Source organism: Artibeus jamaicensis, unplaced genomic scaffold, assembly GCF_021234435.1.
Source record: "Artibeus jamaicensis isolate MK-2021 breed Jamaican fruit bat unplaced genomic scaffold, CSHL_Jam_final contig_47, whole genome shotgun sequence".
In the NCBI taxonomy this organism is placed as follows: Eukaryota; Metazoa; Chordata; class Mammalia; order Chiroptera; family Phyllostomidae; genus Artibeus; species Artibeus jamaicensis.
In genome coordinates this window covers 1,674,936-1,688,711 of record NW_026521848.1, presented here as the reverse complement: position 1 = coordinate 1,688,711, position 13,776 = coordinate 1,674,936, and the positions used below count along the sequence as shown (strand labels likewise).

At 44.6% G+C, this 13,776-nt stretch overlaps 1 protein-coding gene across 1 annotated transcript; it reads right to left on the bottom strand.

Annotated features, from left to right (window-relative positions):
• Positions 1-5: 5 nt before the first annotated feature.
• LOC119039941 (interferon lambda-1-like) lies at positions 6-7,739 on the bottom strand. Its single transcript, XM_053667537.1, has 5 exons — positions 7,569-7,739; positions 1,290-1,361; positions 383-526; positions 216-293; positions 6-104 (listed from the first exon to the last, which is right to left on the bottom strand). The coding sequence occupies exons 1-5, from the start codon at positions 7,737-7,739 to the stop codon at positions 6-8; spliced, it is 564 nt and encodes a 187-aa protein (XP_053523512.1).
• Positions 7,740-13,776: the final 6,037 nt, after the last annotated feature.

The following is a 13,776-nucleotide window of genomic DNA, read 5'->3' as shown; positions in this document are numbered from 1 at the left end:
CGTCCTCAGATGCACAGATCTCCCCTGGCAACACAATTCAAGTCCCGTTTGAGGAGGCGGAAGAGGTTGAATGTGACAGTGGCTTCAAGGCACTCTTGGGACACCTGTGAGAGATGGGAACATGGTTTCCCATTGCCCAAGCATTACCCTTACCCAGATCCCAGGCATCCCCTTACTCAGATCCCAGGCATCCATCCTCCCCTCCAATAACCTACCTTGTTTGGGGCTCTCTTGAGCTGGTTAAGCCAGTGCTGGAGGAGGGGCCTGGAGCCTGAGGTGGGCAGAGCTGACACCTGTGGACAGAGGAGAGTGTCATGTGACCAGGGCCTGGGACAATTGGGGACATACACCACAGACATGACCTGGGTCCCTGAGCACTCACACAGGCCTGAAGCTTGGTGTGGATGTAGCGCAGCATGTGAAGGGGCTGGTCCAGGATGTCCTCCAGGGATGAGTCAGCCACAGTCTTCAGGACCTTCAGTGTTAAGGCCAGCTCAGCCTCCAAGACCACAGGGCGCTCCCACACCTGGAGTGAGAAAGTAGAGATGAGGGGGCAGGTAAGGTGGAAAGGTGAGAAAGGTAAGCAAGAAGGCTCAGGTAGGGAGTACAGGGAAGGAGGGCAAGTGCTAAAGGTACATGTGAGGGGGACAAGTGGTGGGTCAGGTGAGAGGGAATACATAAAGAAGGATGTAGATGAAAACAATACAGGTGGGGCACCAAGATAGGGGAGCAGACAGGTTAGGGGACAGATGAAAAAGTGAAATGGGGACAAGTGAAAGATGACCCATGGGGGTCAGAGAGGTTTGAGGGACAAGGGATTGGGACAGATTAGAAGAGAAAAGGTTAGGGAGGCAAGTGAAAAGGGGACAATTAGATGCATAGGTAAGAAGGGTAGATGAAGGAGGAGTGTAGGTTGGGAAGAGATCAGTGGAAGAAAGATGACGAGGGGGATAGGTGGGAGTTGGTGGTGAGGAGAACAGGTGAGAGGGGAACAGGGAATCACTACTGAGAGTCAACAGTGACAAACTGGGCAGGGCAAGGGGCAAAGACCTGAGGGAGAAAGGAGGATAGAAAGAAGAAAGTAGGTAAGAGTGGACATGTGCGGAACAGGCAAAAAGATGATAAAAGGGACCCAGGGGAGGAATGGAGCCAGGGGAACCCTTGTAGAGGGACATGCAAGGAGAGACAAGAGAGAGGGAAGTACTGGTGAGATCCGGGAGGCGAGGGGCCACTTAAGGAGGCAGGGAGAGGGTCCAGGAGAGGGTAAGGGCACCTCAGGTCCAACTCACATGTAGCTGTGTCAATGTCCAGGGTCTGGGGAAGAGGCAGAGGCTGCAGCTCTGGTTTTTTAGTGAGTTTTCCTAGAGAGCAAGAGCAGAGGTTAGAGCACAACTCAGTAGGAGGCTGGACCATCGAAGCAAGGAGGAAGGTCTAGCAGAAGAACTTGAGTTTAACTGACAACAGAAAAGGTAGTGATGAGTCATAGCTGAAAAGCTAGAGGTCACACTACAGCAGTAGAACAGAGGTTAGTCCACAGTAGCAGGGTTGCAGCTTGGCTGAAGCAGAAGAGTTAGGGACTAGTCTACAACAGTAGGGGCTCACAGGTCCAATCAGTGGCAGTGCAGGAGCATGCTGAACTCTCCCCTTCCTGGGACCACATTGAAATATACACCTGTATAGAGAGCAATTACTCCTGACACACAACTGATGGCTGACCGAACAGTTTCTGAACAACAAACTAGAGAAAGAGACTGAGTAGGGAAGGCTGGGAAACTGGGAGCTCTCTGGGAGTTGTGGGAACTCTCCAGGATTGGAGGTGCCAGCGAGCACCATGGGTTATGTCCCTCTCCAACCTGATAGGGCCGGTGGGGCTCCATTTGGGTTCTCTGTCCTACCTGCAGGCTCATTGCCCCAGGTTCCAAGGAACACTGAAGGGAGCCTATTTTCCCCAAACAAAGTGGGCAAGCAGGATCAACAGGGCATTACTACATGCACCTGTCCTCCCCACCTGCAGCAGCTCCATCTCAGTAGGCTAGCTCCCTGGACTCCATAGGCACTTTCTGGGTTCAAGCTGGCCTACCCAAACCAGCAGCCTGTGCTGAGGTTTCTTGTACAGTTTTATCAAGACTGAGAAAGATAATTATTTTGTCTAATTCATCTAAACATAGAAACCAAAACCAAATGAGAAGACGGAAGAATGTCTTTCAAATAAAGGAACAAGAAGAATAACCCCCAAACCCTAAGATAAATGGAGATAAGTAACTTGCCTGATAAAGAAGAAAAAGAAATGGTCATGAAGATGCTCACTAATTTGAGAATGGAACAGAAGAACTTAGGGAGCGCTTCAACAAACTCTAAGAAAGTATAATAAAGAACCCAAAAGAGCTGAAGGATACTGTAACCAAAATAAAAAATATGCTAGAAGAAATCAACAGTAGGCCCTGGCTGGTGTGGCTCAGTGGACTGAGTGCCCACCTGTGAACCAAAGGGTCACTGGTTCAATTCCCAGTCAGGGCACATGCCTTCTTTGTGGGCTAGGTTCCCAGTAGGGGGGGCACATGAGAGGCAACCACACATTGATGTTTCTCTTCCTCTCTTTCTCCCTCTCTTCCTTTCTCTCTAGAAATAAATTAAAAAAATTAAAAATTAATAATAATATGAATGGTTATATGGCACTTTAGAAGAGGTGGATACATTTCTACAATTATATGACCTTCCAAGACTGAACCAGGAAGATACAAAATCTAAAAAACTGATTAGTAGCAATAGAATTGAGCAGTAATAGAAAATCTCCCAACAAATAAAATTCTGGGACCAGAATCTTTGCAGGTAAATTCTACTAAACTTTTAAAGTAGAACTAACACCTACCCTTTTAAAACTATTTCAAAAAATCAAAGAGGCAGCAAAGCTTCCAAATTTATTCTATGAGGCCACCATTGCCTTGATAAAAAAAAATGTAGACAGAGTAGTTACCCCCCCAAAAATGACAGACCAATATTCTTGATGAGCATAAATACAAAAAATCCTCAGCAAAATATTAGCAAACTGAATCCAACAATACAGTAAAGGATCATACACCATTACCAAGTGGAATTTATCCCAGGGGTATTTTATGATAAAATCTCTCAACAAGAAGAAACATATCTTACCAAAGTAAAGGTTATACATGATAAACCTATAGCCATTACTGTTCTCAATGGTGAAAAGCTGAAAGCTTTCCTGCCAAAATCAGGAACAAGACCAGGAAGCCCATTAACACCACTTCTATTCAACATAGTATTTGAAGCCCTAGCCACAGTAAGCAGAGAAAAAAGAAAGAAAGAAAGAAAAAAAGAAAGAAAGAAAGAGCATCCAAATCAGAAAGGAAGAAGTAAAACTCTCATTATTTGTAGATGACATAATGCTATATATAGAAAACCCTAAAGAACCCACCAAAAAACTATTAGAAATAATAAGTAAATTTCATAAAGTTGCAAAATATGAATCAACACACAGAAATTTTTTGTGTTTCTATACATCAATAATGAATGATCAGGAGTAAGTAAGAAAACAATCCCATTTACAATCGCATCAAAAAGCATAAAATAAATAGGAATAAATTTAACCAAAGACGTAGAAGACTTGTATACTGAAAACTATAAGATATTGGAGAAATGATTGAGGGTACAAGTAAATAGAAGGATATGCCACGCTCAGAGATTGAAAGGATTAACATTGTTAAATATCCTTACTAACTAAAGCGATATACAGATTCAATGCAATTCCTATTAAAACACCAATAGCTTTCCTCTCAGAACTAGAGCAACTAATCCTAAAATTTACATGGAACCACAAAATACCTCAAATAGCCAAAGAAACCTTGAGAAAGAACAGAGTGAGAGATTTTATGCTTCCCAATTTCAAACCATATTACAAAACAAAAATAGTCAAAAGCAAATGGGTATTGGGGACTTCCGGCCAAGACGGAGGCGTAGGTACACACACTGTGCCTCCTTACACAACCAAAATAAGGAAGACAACAATTTAGAAACAAAATAACAACCAGAACTGGCAGAAAATTGAACCGTATAGAAGTTGGACAACCAAGGGAATAAAATAGACACATTAATCCAGACCAGCGGGGCAGAGCCGGGCAGCCAGATGGAGAGGGGTCGCAGCACAAAAAGCAGTGGCACTGGGCAAAAGGCATGTCAGGCACGCGGTGGAAGGCAGCAGGTGGACCCAGGTGGCTGGCAGACCCAGGGCCTGGGGTGGCAACTGGCAGACCCAGTGAGGTGGCAATTGTGAAGTGAGGCACTGCACACAAGACGGCTGGCTGACTAGGTGGTCCCACATTCTCGTGCAGATAAACCAGGTGAAATTGGGGAGCAAGACAGTGGAAAAAAAGCCTCAAAACACCAATTGAAAACACCTGTGGGGATTGAGGCATAGGCAGAGACTCCCAGACTCACAGGAGAGTTTACTGAAGAGACCCACCGGGTCCTAGAATGTATACTAGCCCACCACACGGGAATCAGAACCAGAAAGGCCCAGTTTGCTTGTGGGAAGTGGGGGAAGTGACCGAAATCTGGCAGAGAGCAGAGCAAGCACCATTGTTCCCTCGCAGACCCTCCCCAAAAATATTATGGCTCAAGCAGAAAAAGAACTCAAAGCCCCAGAGCCAATAAATCTAAGTAACCAAGAGATAGCTAACCTTTCAGATGCACAGCTCAGAACACTGGTGATCAGGATGCTCACAGAACTGGTTGATTTTAGTTACAAATTAGAGGAACATATGAAGGCTAAACTAATTGAAATGAAGGGAAATGCACAGAAAACCAATAGTGATGGAAAGGAAGCTGAGACTCAAATCAAGGGAGTGCACCAGAAGGAAGAAAGAAATGAGCAAACAGAAAAGAATGAAGAAACGGGAATTCAAAAAAATGAGGAGAGGCTTAGGAACCTCCAGGACATCTTTAAATGCTCCAACATCCAAATTATAGAAGTACCAGAAGGGGAAGAAGAACAGCCACAAGTGGAACACTTATTCGAACAAATAATAAAGGAGAACTTCCCCAAACCGGCAAAGGCAATAGACTTCCAGGAAGTCCAGGAAGCTCAGAAAGTCCCAAAGGATTTGGACCCAAAAAGGAACACACCAAGGCACATCATCATTACATTAGCCAAGATTAAAATGAAACAGAGAATCCTAGAAGCAGCAAGAGCTAAGGAGACAGTCACCTACAAAGGAGTTCCCATCAGATTGTCAGCTGATGTCTCAAAAGAGACCTTACAGGCAAGAAGGGGCTGGAAAGAAGTATTCCAAGTCATGAAAGGCAAGAACCTACATCCAAAATTGCTCAATCCAGCAAAGCTTTCATTTAGAATGGAAGGGCAGAGAAAGCATTTCTCAGATAAGGTAAAGTTAAAGGTGTTCATCAGCACCAAGCCCTTATTTTATGAAATATTAAAGGGACTTGTCTAAGAAAAAGAAGATAAAAAACATGTATAGTAAAATGACAGCAAACTCACAATTACTAACAACCACACCTAAAACAAAAAACAGGAACAAACTAAGCAAACAACTAGAACAGGAACAGGACCACAGAAATGGAGATCACATGGAGGGTTAGCAACAGGTGAGTGGGAGGAGGATAAAGGGGGAGAAGGTACAGAGAATAAGTAGCATAGACGGTAGGTAGAAAATAGATAGGGGGGAGGGCAAGAATAGTATGGGAAATGTAGAAGCTGAAGAACTTATTACACATGTACATGAACTAAAGTGGGGGAATTTGGGTGGGAGTGGGTGTGCAGGGGGGAAGGGAATGAAAGGGGAAAATGGGAAAACTGTAACAGCATAATCAATAAAATATATTTTTTAAAAAAGAAAATGGTTCTTGGCATAAAATCAGACATATAGAGATCAGTGGTATAGAATACAAGGCCCAGAAATAAATCCTCACTTGCATGGTAAATAATTCTATGACAAAGGAGGCAAGGATATATAATGGGGTAAAAACAGTCTGTTCAATAAGTGGTATTGGGGAAAATGGACAGATACATGCAAAAAAATGAAATTTGACTTCTTTCTTATACCACGTACAAAAATAAATTCAAAATTGATTGAAGGCTTAAATGCAAACCTGAAACCATAAAACTAGTAGAAGAAACATAGGCAATAAACTCATTGACATCGATGTAGCAATATGTTTTTGGCTATATCACCTTTGGACAAAGGCAACAAAAGACAAAAAAATAGTGGGACTACACCAAACTAAAAAGTTTTGCGTAGCAAAGGAAACCTTAAACATAATCTATTATGTTTAATCTATTCTAAAATTAAAAGATAATCTATGGAATGTGAGAAGATATTTGCAAATGATACATCTAATAGGGGTTAAGATCCAAAATATATAAGAAACTCAGACAACTTTACAACAACAACACCCCCACCACAACAATCTAATTTAAAAAAGGGTAGAGGACCAGAATAGACATTTTCTTTTTTAAAAAAATATAATATTTTATTTATTTTTAGAGAGAGGGGAAGGCAGATAGTAGAGAGGGAGGGAAACACTGATGCAAGACACATCGACCAGTCACTTCTTGCATGTGCCCTGACCAGGGACTGAACCTGCAACCCAGGTATGAGTTCTCACTGGGAATCAAACCAGTGACCCTTCACTTTGTGGAACAAACCCCAACCAACTGAGCCACACCGGTCTGGACAGACGTTTCTCCAAATGATATCATACAAATGGTCAACAGACATGAAAAGATGCTCAACATTAATAATCATCAGGAAAATGCAAATTAAAACCACAATGAGATATCCCCACACAGAATGGCTATCATCAGTAAGTTAACAAACAACAAGTGCTGGTGAGGATACAGAGAAAAGGGAACCCTAGTGCACTGTTAGTGAATTGTAAATTAGTGCAGCCGGTATGGAAAACAGTATGGAATTTCCTCAATAAATTAAAAATAAAACTTGCACACAATCCAGCAATTTCATATCTGGTATTTACCTGAAGAAAACCAAAATACTAATTTAAAAAGACGTATGCACCGCTGTGTTCACCTCAGCATTACTTATAATAACCAGGATATGGAGGCAACCTAGGTGCCTGCCAATAGATGAATGGATAGCGAAATAACACTTTTCTCTCTCAGTTTGGGAATAAGACAAAGAAGTTCACTACTAACACTTCGATTCAACACACCTTGGACTTACAGTCTGTTTAATAAGGTAAGATAAATAAGAGGTATAAAGAAAAGAATGAAGAATGAAATAGTTATTTGCATTTAAATATCTCTACGTGGGGAAAAACTAAAATAATTTATGGCAAACTATTAGCATTAATAAGGGAATTTAACAAGAGGATTAGCTTCAAGCCAAAAAAAAAGTTCTCATCACAAGAACAAATATTCTGTAACTATGTACAGTGATGGGTGTTAACTAGGCATTGTGATGATTATTTAGCAACATATACAATTATCAAATCATTATGTTGTACACCTCAAATTAATATAATGTTGTGTATCATTTGTACCTCCATTAAGAAAAAGAAAACCAATAGGTACTCACCAAGGCATCCTTGGCTTTCTTGAGGGCATTCCACTCCGTTGGTAGCAGATATTCGAACTTGCCAATGTCACAGCCCCTCCCTGTTGAATGGGGCTTGGGGGTGGGGACAGGACCTGCTCTGGCCAAGCCCAGGCCCGAGGCCACCATCACCAGGAACCACGCTGCAGCCATGGCCCACCTGCGACTGCTTCCCCTGCTGCATGGCTCCGCTTTTTAAGCACACTAAATGAGCAATCGTGGCTGATGTGTGTAATGTGCAAATGGAAACTGCAATTTCAAAAGGCATGAGTGGGTGGGGCCCGCTGCTGAGCCAGGTGAGCTCACAGGTGTGGGCAGCGCCAGGTGAGTCCAGTGCTCTAAGAGGAGGAAACAGAAACTGAAATCAATCCCAAGTGGGACCCTGAGAAATCCCCGAGCCTAGTTTAAGAGTTCCTGGGACTTCGGGGAGCCCCTAACTGATTCTGTGACCAGAAGAAGGATGGGCAGCTGTCCAGCAGGGCAGGGACGGTGGTGAGGATGACTGAGTGCCAGCCAGGGAGCTTCCCCCACTGGTTTAAGCGTGTTTTGTTAACTCACTTTATGCTCCGAACATTCCTGAGTGCAGGAAGTCCTCACTCATGTCCTCAATAGGTTCTTGTAACTTGTGTAACAAAACCTATCTGACCACTGGCTGATTGACATAAATGGGAGTTAAGTTCCTACAGCAAGTTTCTGGTCACAAGACATCCCCAAAGTTCTAAATGAAGACCCAAAGCATTTCTAATATTAAACACTGAAATAAAATGTGAGCTGTACATCGTTTAAGAAAGATTCATAAAAACAGGCCAGATAACATCTTTTCAGACTCTTCTGTCCTGGGTGGCATGGCCAGAGCCCATTTGACCCCTTGGGGCAGAGGACAGTGCCCCCCAGGACAGCGCCCCCCCAAGACAGCAGCGCTGCATCGCAGGGCCTCTCACACACACCCACTCCCACTCAGATGGGACACGACTGTTCACCTGGTAAGCACATCTGTGGGCTGTGGGAGCAAATCCCAGACCCTGGAGAAAACCCGTGCAGACGTGGGGAGAACCTGCAGTGTCCCCAGAGACAGTGTCCCCAGTGGGGGCTCAATTTTGTTTTTAATTGACAACCATTATGACAAAATGACTGAATGAAATGTTATTAGAGGACCACTGTAATTATTTGCAAAATTATCCCCCATTTTACTGGTGAGGAAACTGAGGAACAGGAAGGCAAAGTGACTTGCCTGAGATCCCCCAGGTGGTTCATGGCAGAGCTGGGCTTTGAATGGAGTCCCATGTGTATACCCCCTATTCTGCACATGGTCAGAGTAGAAGCTGGGGACCCCTGGGAGTCACAGACAGCTAACTCTCTTTTCCTTCCCTCTGGGTGGCATGACAGGGTGGGGAGCTCCTCATTCACGGGGGTTAGGAGTGCTTGGTTGGGATGGGAGTGGTTGTCTGGGGCAAAGACCCTGAGGAGGGTTTGCAGAAGGCAGGCAGAGTCTGGTTGCTTTGCTATCAGCCCCTGTCCCCCCTACGAGCCCCCCCACAGTAATAATATTTGTGTAGCAGGTAGGGAATTGCTCTTCTTATGTGGGCATTTCTATGTTTCATTACTGTATTTCTTTCTTGGCTCTTCGGTGCAGAAGAGTATTAATCAAACTCTTCAGATATAACAGCATCACAAACAGGCCCATGAGGTACCGTCTAGGTTTTTACCTGCCCCCCCACCACCATGCCCAATCCCCACTCCCACTCTTTCCCCTCACAGGCACCCACCTTAATGCACTTGATATACAGCTACAAAGTTGTATTTTTATAATTTGCAATTTTGTGCATGTATATGTTTCCAATTTACATAAATGGGATTGTGTTATAAATTTCATTTCATTTCTTTCTTTCTTTTAAATTTATTTTTAGAGAGAGGGGAAGTGAGAGAGAAGGAAGGGGAGAGAAACATCTGCGTGTGGTTGCCTCTCACGTAGCCCCCACTGGAGACTTGGCCTGCAACCCAGGCATGTGCCCTGACCAGGAATTGAACCTTTGATTTGCACCCTGCACTCAATCCACTGAGCTACACCAGCCAGAGCTACTTCTTTCTTAAAAAAGAAAACCTTAGCAGTACATTTCTCAGATGTTATATAGCTGTGTGCACCGAGTTCTCTGCCTCCCACCACTGCACTGTGTCCCACAGTGTCCCCAGAGCACTCTCATTGGGTTGGCCAAGAAGTTTGTTTGTTTTTTCCCATACGTTGGCTCTAGTAGCACTTAGTTGTCTTTAACTTCACTCAGAACAATTCTGTTAGATTGTATTGTGACAGCTGTCATATAAGCACACATTAGAAATTTATTAAAATTGGTGAATTTTTGTGTAGGTATTTTAATATTGAAGGTGGAAGAAGTGCAACATTTTCTACATAGTATGCTTTATTATTTAAAGAAAGGTAAAAATGCAAGTGAAATGCAGAAAGTTTTGTGCAGTGTATGGAGAAGGTGCTGTGGCCGATCAAAGGTGTCAAAAGTGGTTTGTGAACTTTCGTGCTGGAGATTTCTCACTGGACGATGCTCCGTGGTCAGGTAGACCAGTGGAAGTTGATAGCGATCAAATATAGACATTAATTGAGAACAATCAATGCTATACTATGCAGGTGGCAGCCAACATACTCAAAATATGCAAACCAATAAAGTTATTGGTGAAAATAAAAAATGGGTCTTTCATTTTGTGAAAAAACACAAATGAACTTTTTGGTCAACCCAAGTTTTATTTGTTCTCATCTAGTCCCCCAGTGAGGCACACTTCAGTTGTCTTCAGCTCCCCATTAGAATAAGGCTCACACACGTCTTCTCTGTGGGGAATTTTCTAGGGTATATCAGAGCACCCCAGCTGGTGCCCCCCACCACATTCACTCAGCTTGTTTTTTTTCACTTGCATGTAGACATGGTAGGTAGTTCCCACACACCTCGTATTCTGGTGTTGTTTTGCTTCTCCTTCGAATTCTTTCTTCTGTCTGCATGCAGAACAGGTCGGAAGCACCAGGATTAATTCCTCAAAGGCAATTCACATCTGATGTGGGTAGGGAGCCAGGAAACAAACTCTGCTCCCCTTTTCCTCAGTGTGTCGGTTCTGAGGTGTGTTCTCCATGATTCCTCAAGTCCTTGGAGAGCCCCTGTATGGATTACTCAATCTAGTTCCTCACAGCAGTGGCCTTTGAGGGCAGGGACTAGGGCAGGAAAGCTGAGGTGTCTGGGTTTAAAACCTGAGGAGGCCCTCACTTTCAGGTTCAGGCAAGTGCCTTAAGTACCTCACCTGCCTCCCTCTATTCCAGACTCTGCACTATTTTTGGCTTTTTTCTCTCCCAATCCCAATTTCCCCACTCACTTCTGCTTTCTGGGGTCACCTCCCAAAGAAACCACTGGTATCCTTGGCTCAAGTCATGCTCTTGGGAGACCCCAAACTAAGATATACATGTATATTCAGGAGAGGATTTCTGGGCCACGGGGCAAACCTGCACTTGTACTGTCTAGTCAGTGCTGTTCAACAGAACTTCCTGCGATGATGGGAGTGTTCTACATTTGTGCTGTCCAGTGCAGTAGTCACCAACCATGTGGGTTGTTGAGTGCTTAAAATTTGGTAGTGCAATGGAGGAACTGAATGTTCAGTTTCTTTCATTCTCCTTTAAGTGAATGGTTATGTGTGGCCGGTGGCTACCGGAAAGGGCAGCGCAGGTCTGAGTACTCATCTATTGCTCTCCCACGTGGTGGCACCTGCTTCCCTGTCTCCGGAAGTGCTGGACAGTTCTTGTATCTGCCCCCAACAGCACAGCCTCCTCAACACAAGGATCTGATTGAGGTGATGTGGTCGGGAACCTTGACAGTGAGCCTGGTGCAAAATAGATAAGACTTTTGAGATTAAGGGAAAAGATGAGTGAATTCTGCATGTGAAAGAAATGCAAATATTGTGTGGCCAGAGGGTAAACTGTAACTTAACAATAAGTTTTCAAAGTCTGACACTTTCCACACTGAGAAGTGGGTCTGTCCCCTTCCCTTGAATCTGGGCTGGCCTTAGTGGGTCATGTGTAACTCTAGGTGCTACTTGACCTCTGAACCTGAATCAGAGAAGGTTGAGGCAGCTTCTGCTTGGTTCTCTTGAGACTCTCACTCTGGGGAAGGCCAGCTGCCATGATTTCCCTGAGATGACCATGCTCCCATCCCCACTTGGCCACTTCAGACACACAGCCCAGCTCACAGGTTCCCCAAACCATGGTTGGGGCTCTATCCCCTCTAATCCCTACCCACCAAGGATCCTATGTGGCCATTTTTACTCTACTGCTCCCATGCCTCTGAACCCAGGAAACAAAAGAATTATATATTTAATCTCTCTTTTTATATACAAATATATATTTTATATGCATGTACATGTACACACATATACATACACAGTGGTACCTCAGTACTTGTTGGCTGCAGAACTCATCAAACCTGGTACTCGTCACATTTTTACAAGAAAAATCTGTTTCAGCACCTGATGCTTGCTCACCACTCATCACACTTTTTAGAACTTGTATGAACCACTACACCACCCTGCAAGAGAAAATGCTTCATCAGTTGTCACTTGCTTGCCACTCATTGGAACAAATTTATGAGTACCAAGGTACCACTGTGAGTGTATGTGTGTGTGTGAATTATATATACATTAGGCAGTTAGACAAGCAGAATAGAAATGGTCACAAGAGTGGAAAGCCCTGGGTACTTAGCAGTGGGCAAAGCTGGGCTGGAACCTCACCCCCAGGGTGACCTTTCGTCCCCTGGCATATTGTTAGAGGAGAAAGAAGGGGGCCAGAGAACAGCCTCATATGACTCCCATGTAAGCCCTTGAACAACCACTCCCTTAATCAGTAAGCCCTTAGGACAATGAGGTTCTGAAACACTTCAAACAATCCTTCTTTTAAATACTTTATTTATTTGTTTTTAGACAGACGGGAGGGGAAGGAGAAAGAGAGGGAGAGAAACATCAGTGTGTGTTTGCCTCTCATGTGTTCCCTACTGGGGACCTGCCCCACAACCCAGGCATGTGCCCTGACTGGGAATTCAACCTGCGATCCCTTGGTTTGCAGGCCAGTACTCAATGCACTGAGCTAAACCAGTCAGGGCTCAAATAACTCTTAAAAAAAAGATTTAATTTATTTTAAGGGAGAGTGAAAGAGAGAGAGAAAGAGAGGGAAACATCAGTGTATGAGAGGTGTGAGATATATTAATCAGTTGCCCCTCACACACCCCCAAACCAGCGACCCAGCCTGTAACCCAGGCATGTGCCCTGACTGGGAATCAAACCGGCAACATCTTGGTTCACAGGCCAGCACTCAGTCTACTGAGCCACACCTGCCAGGGCCCAATGACCTTAAGGACCACGTCTCAGTTCTGTTAAGTACAGAGAGAATTTTGGTCACACTAGAGATAACACCTAGGCCTTAGCTGTGTCTCAGCTCCAGGTCCAGAAAAGCAGCAAAACCAGATAAGTGACACCATGGCTGACATCAGGACTAGTTGCAGTGGCCAATGACCTGCTACCCTGGTGCTGCCCATCCATCAGCAGAGACCAGAACCCTGAAAGGACACATGTAGAAAAGCTGATGAACACGTCATTGACTGGAGAGAAGATGGCAGCGGAGCAGGTGGGAGCTGAGCCCACTTGCTCGTGTGCCCAACTGGGACACTTAGGTGAACTTCTGAAGAACAAAGTGAACAGTCAACAGAATCTTAGCCGATATGAAGTCTGGAAGCCAAAATATGCAGAAGGAGCTTCAAAACAGACAGTAAGGAGGTTTTATAGGCAAATGTGGAAAGAACCTCCCCGACCCAGAAACCATGGCTGCTGTGGGGACAGCATCAGAGCACAGCCGGGTCAGTGATAGCATCCTAATGGCTCCATCCCCTCCCAGAGCAGGCAAGTCCCAGACCTATGCCAGGAGAGATTTGAACATGTAAAGTCACAGGTCAGGGCAGGGGGAAGTACACAGGCACAAACACAGCTGGTGGCGCACCCAAGCTGGGGCAGAGGTCGTTGGCTGGGACAGTGCCAAAGAGCAGGGGGGATCCTGGCAGCACTGGGAGCTGGGAGAAGAGGTCAGCCGTGACTGGCCATGACTGAGATAGACCCTGGGCTTGCCAGAGAGTTGGAGTGTGTGGAAAGCTGGACAGTGGCT

Excerpts from the sequence above, each read along its gene's own strand:
- LOC119039941 (XM_053667537.1), bottom strand. The coding sequence starts at position 7,739 with ATGGCTGCAGCGTGGTTCCTGGTGATGGTGGCCTCGGGCCTGGGCTTG. Across the intron at positions 1,362-7,568 it reads AGAAAGCCAAGGATGCCTTG|GAAAACTCACTAAAAAACCA; the intron begins GTGAGTACCTAT and ends CTTGCTCTCTAG. Across the intron at positions 294-382 it reads ACACCAAGCTTCAGGCCTGT|GTGTCAGCTCTGCCCACCTC; the intron begins GTGAGTGCTCAG and ends CTCTGTCCACAG.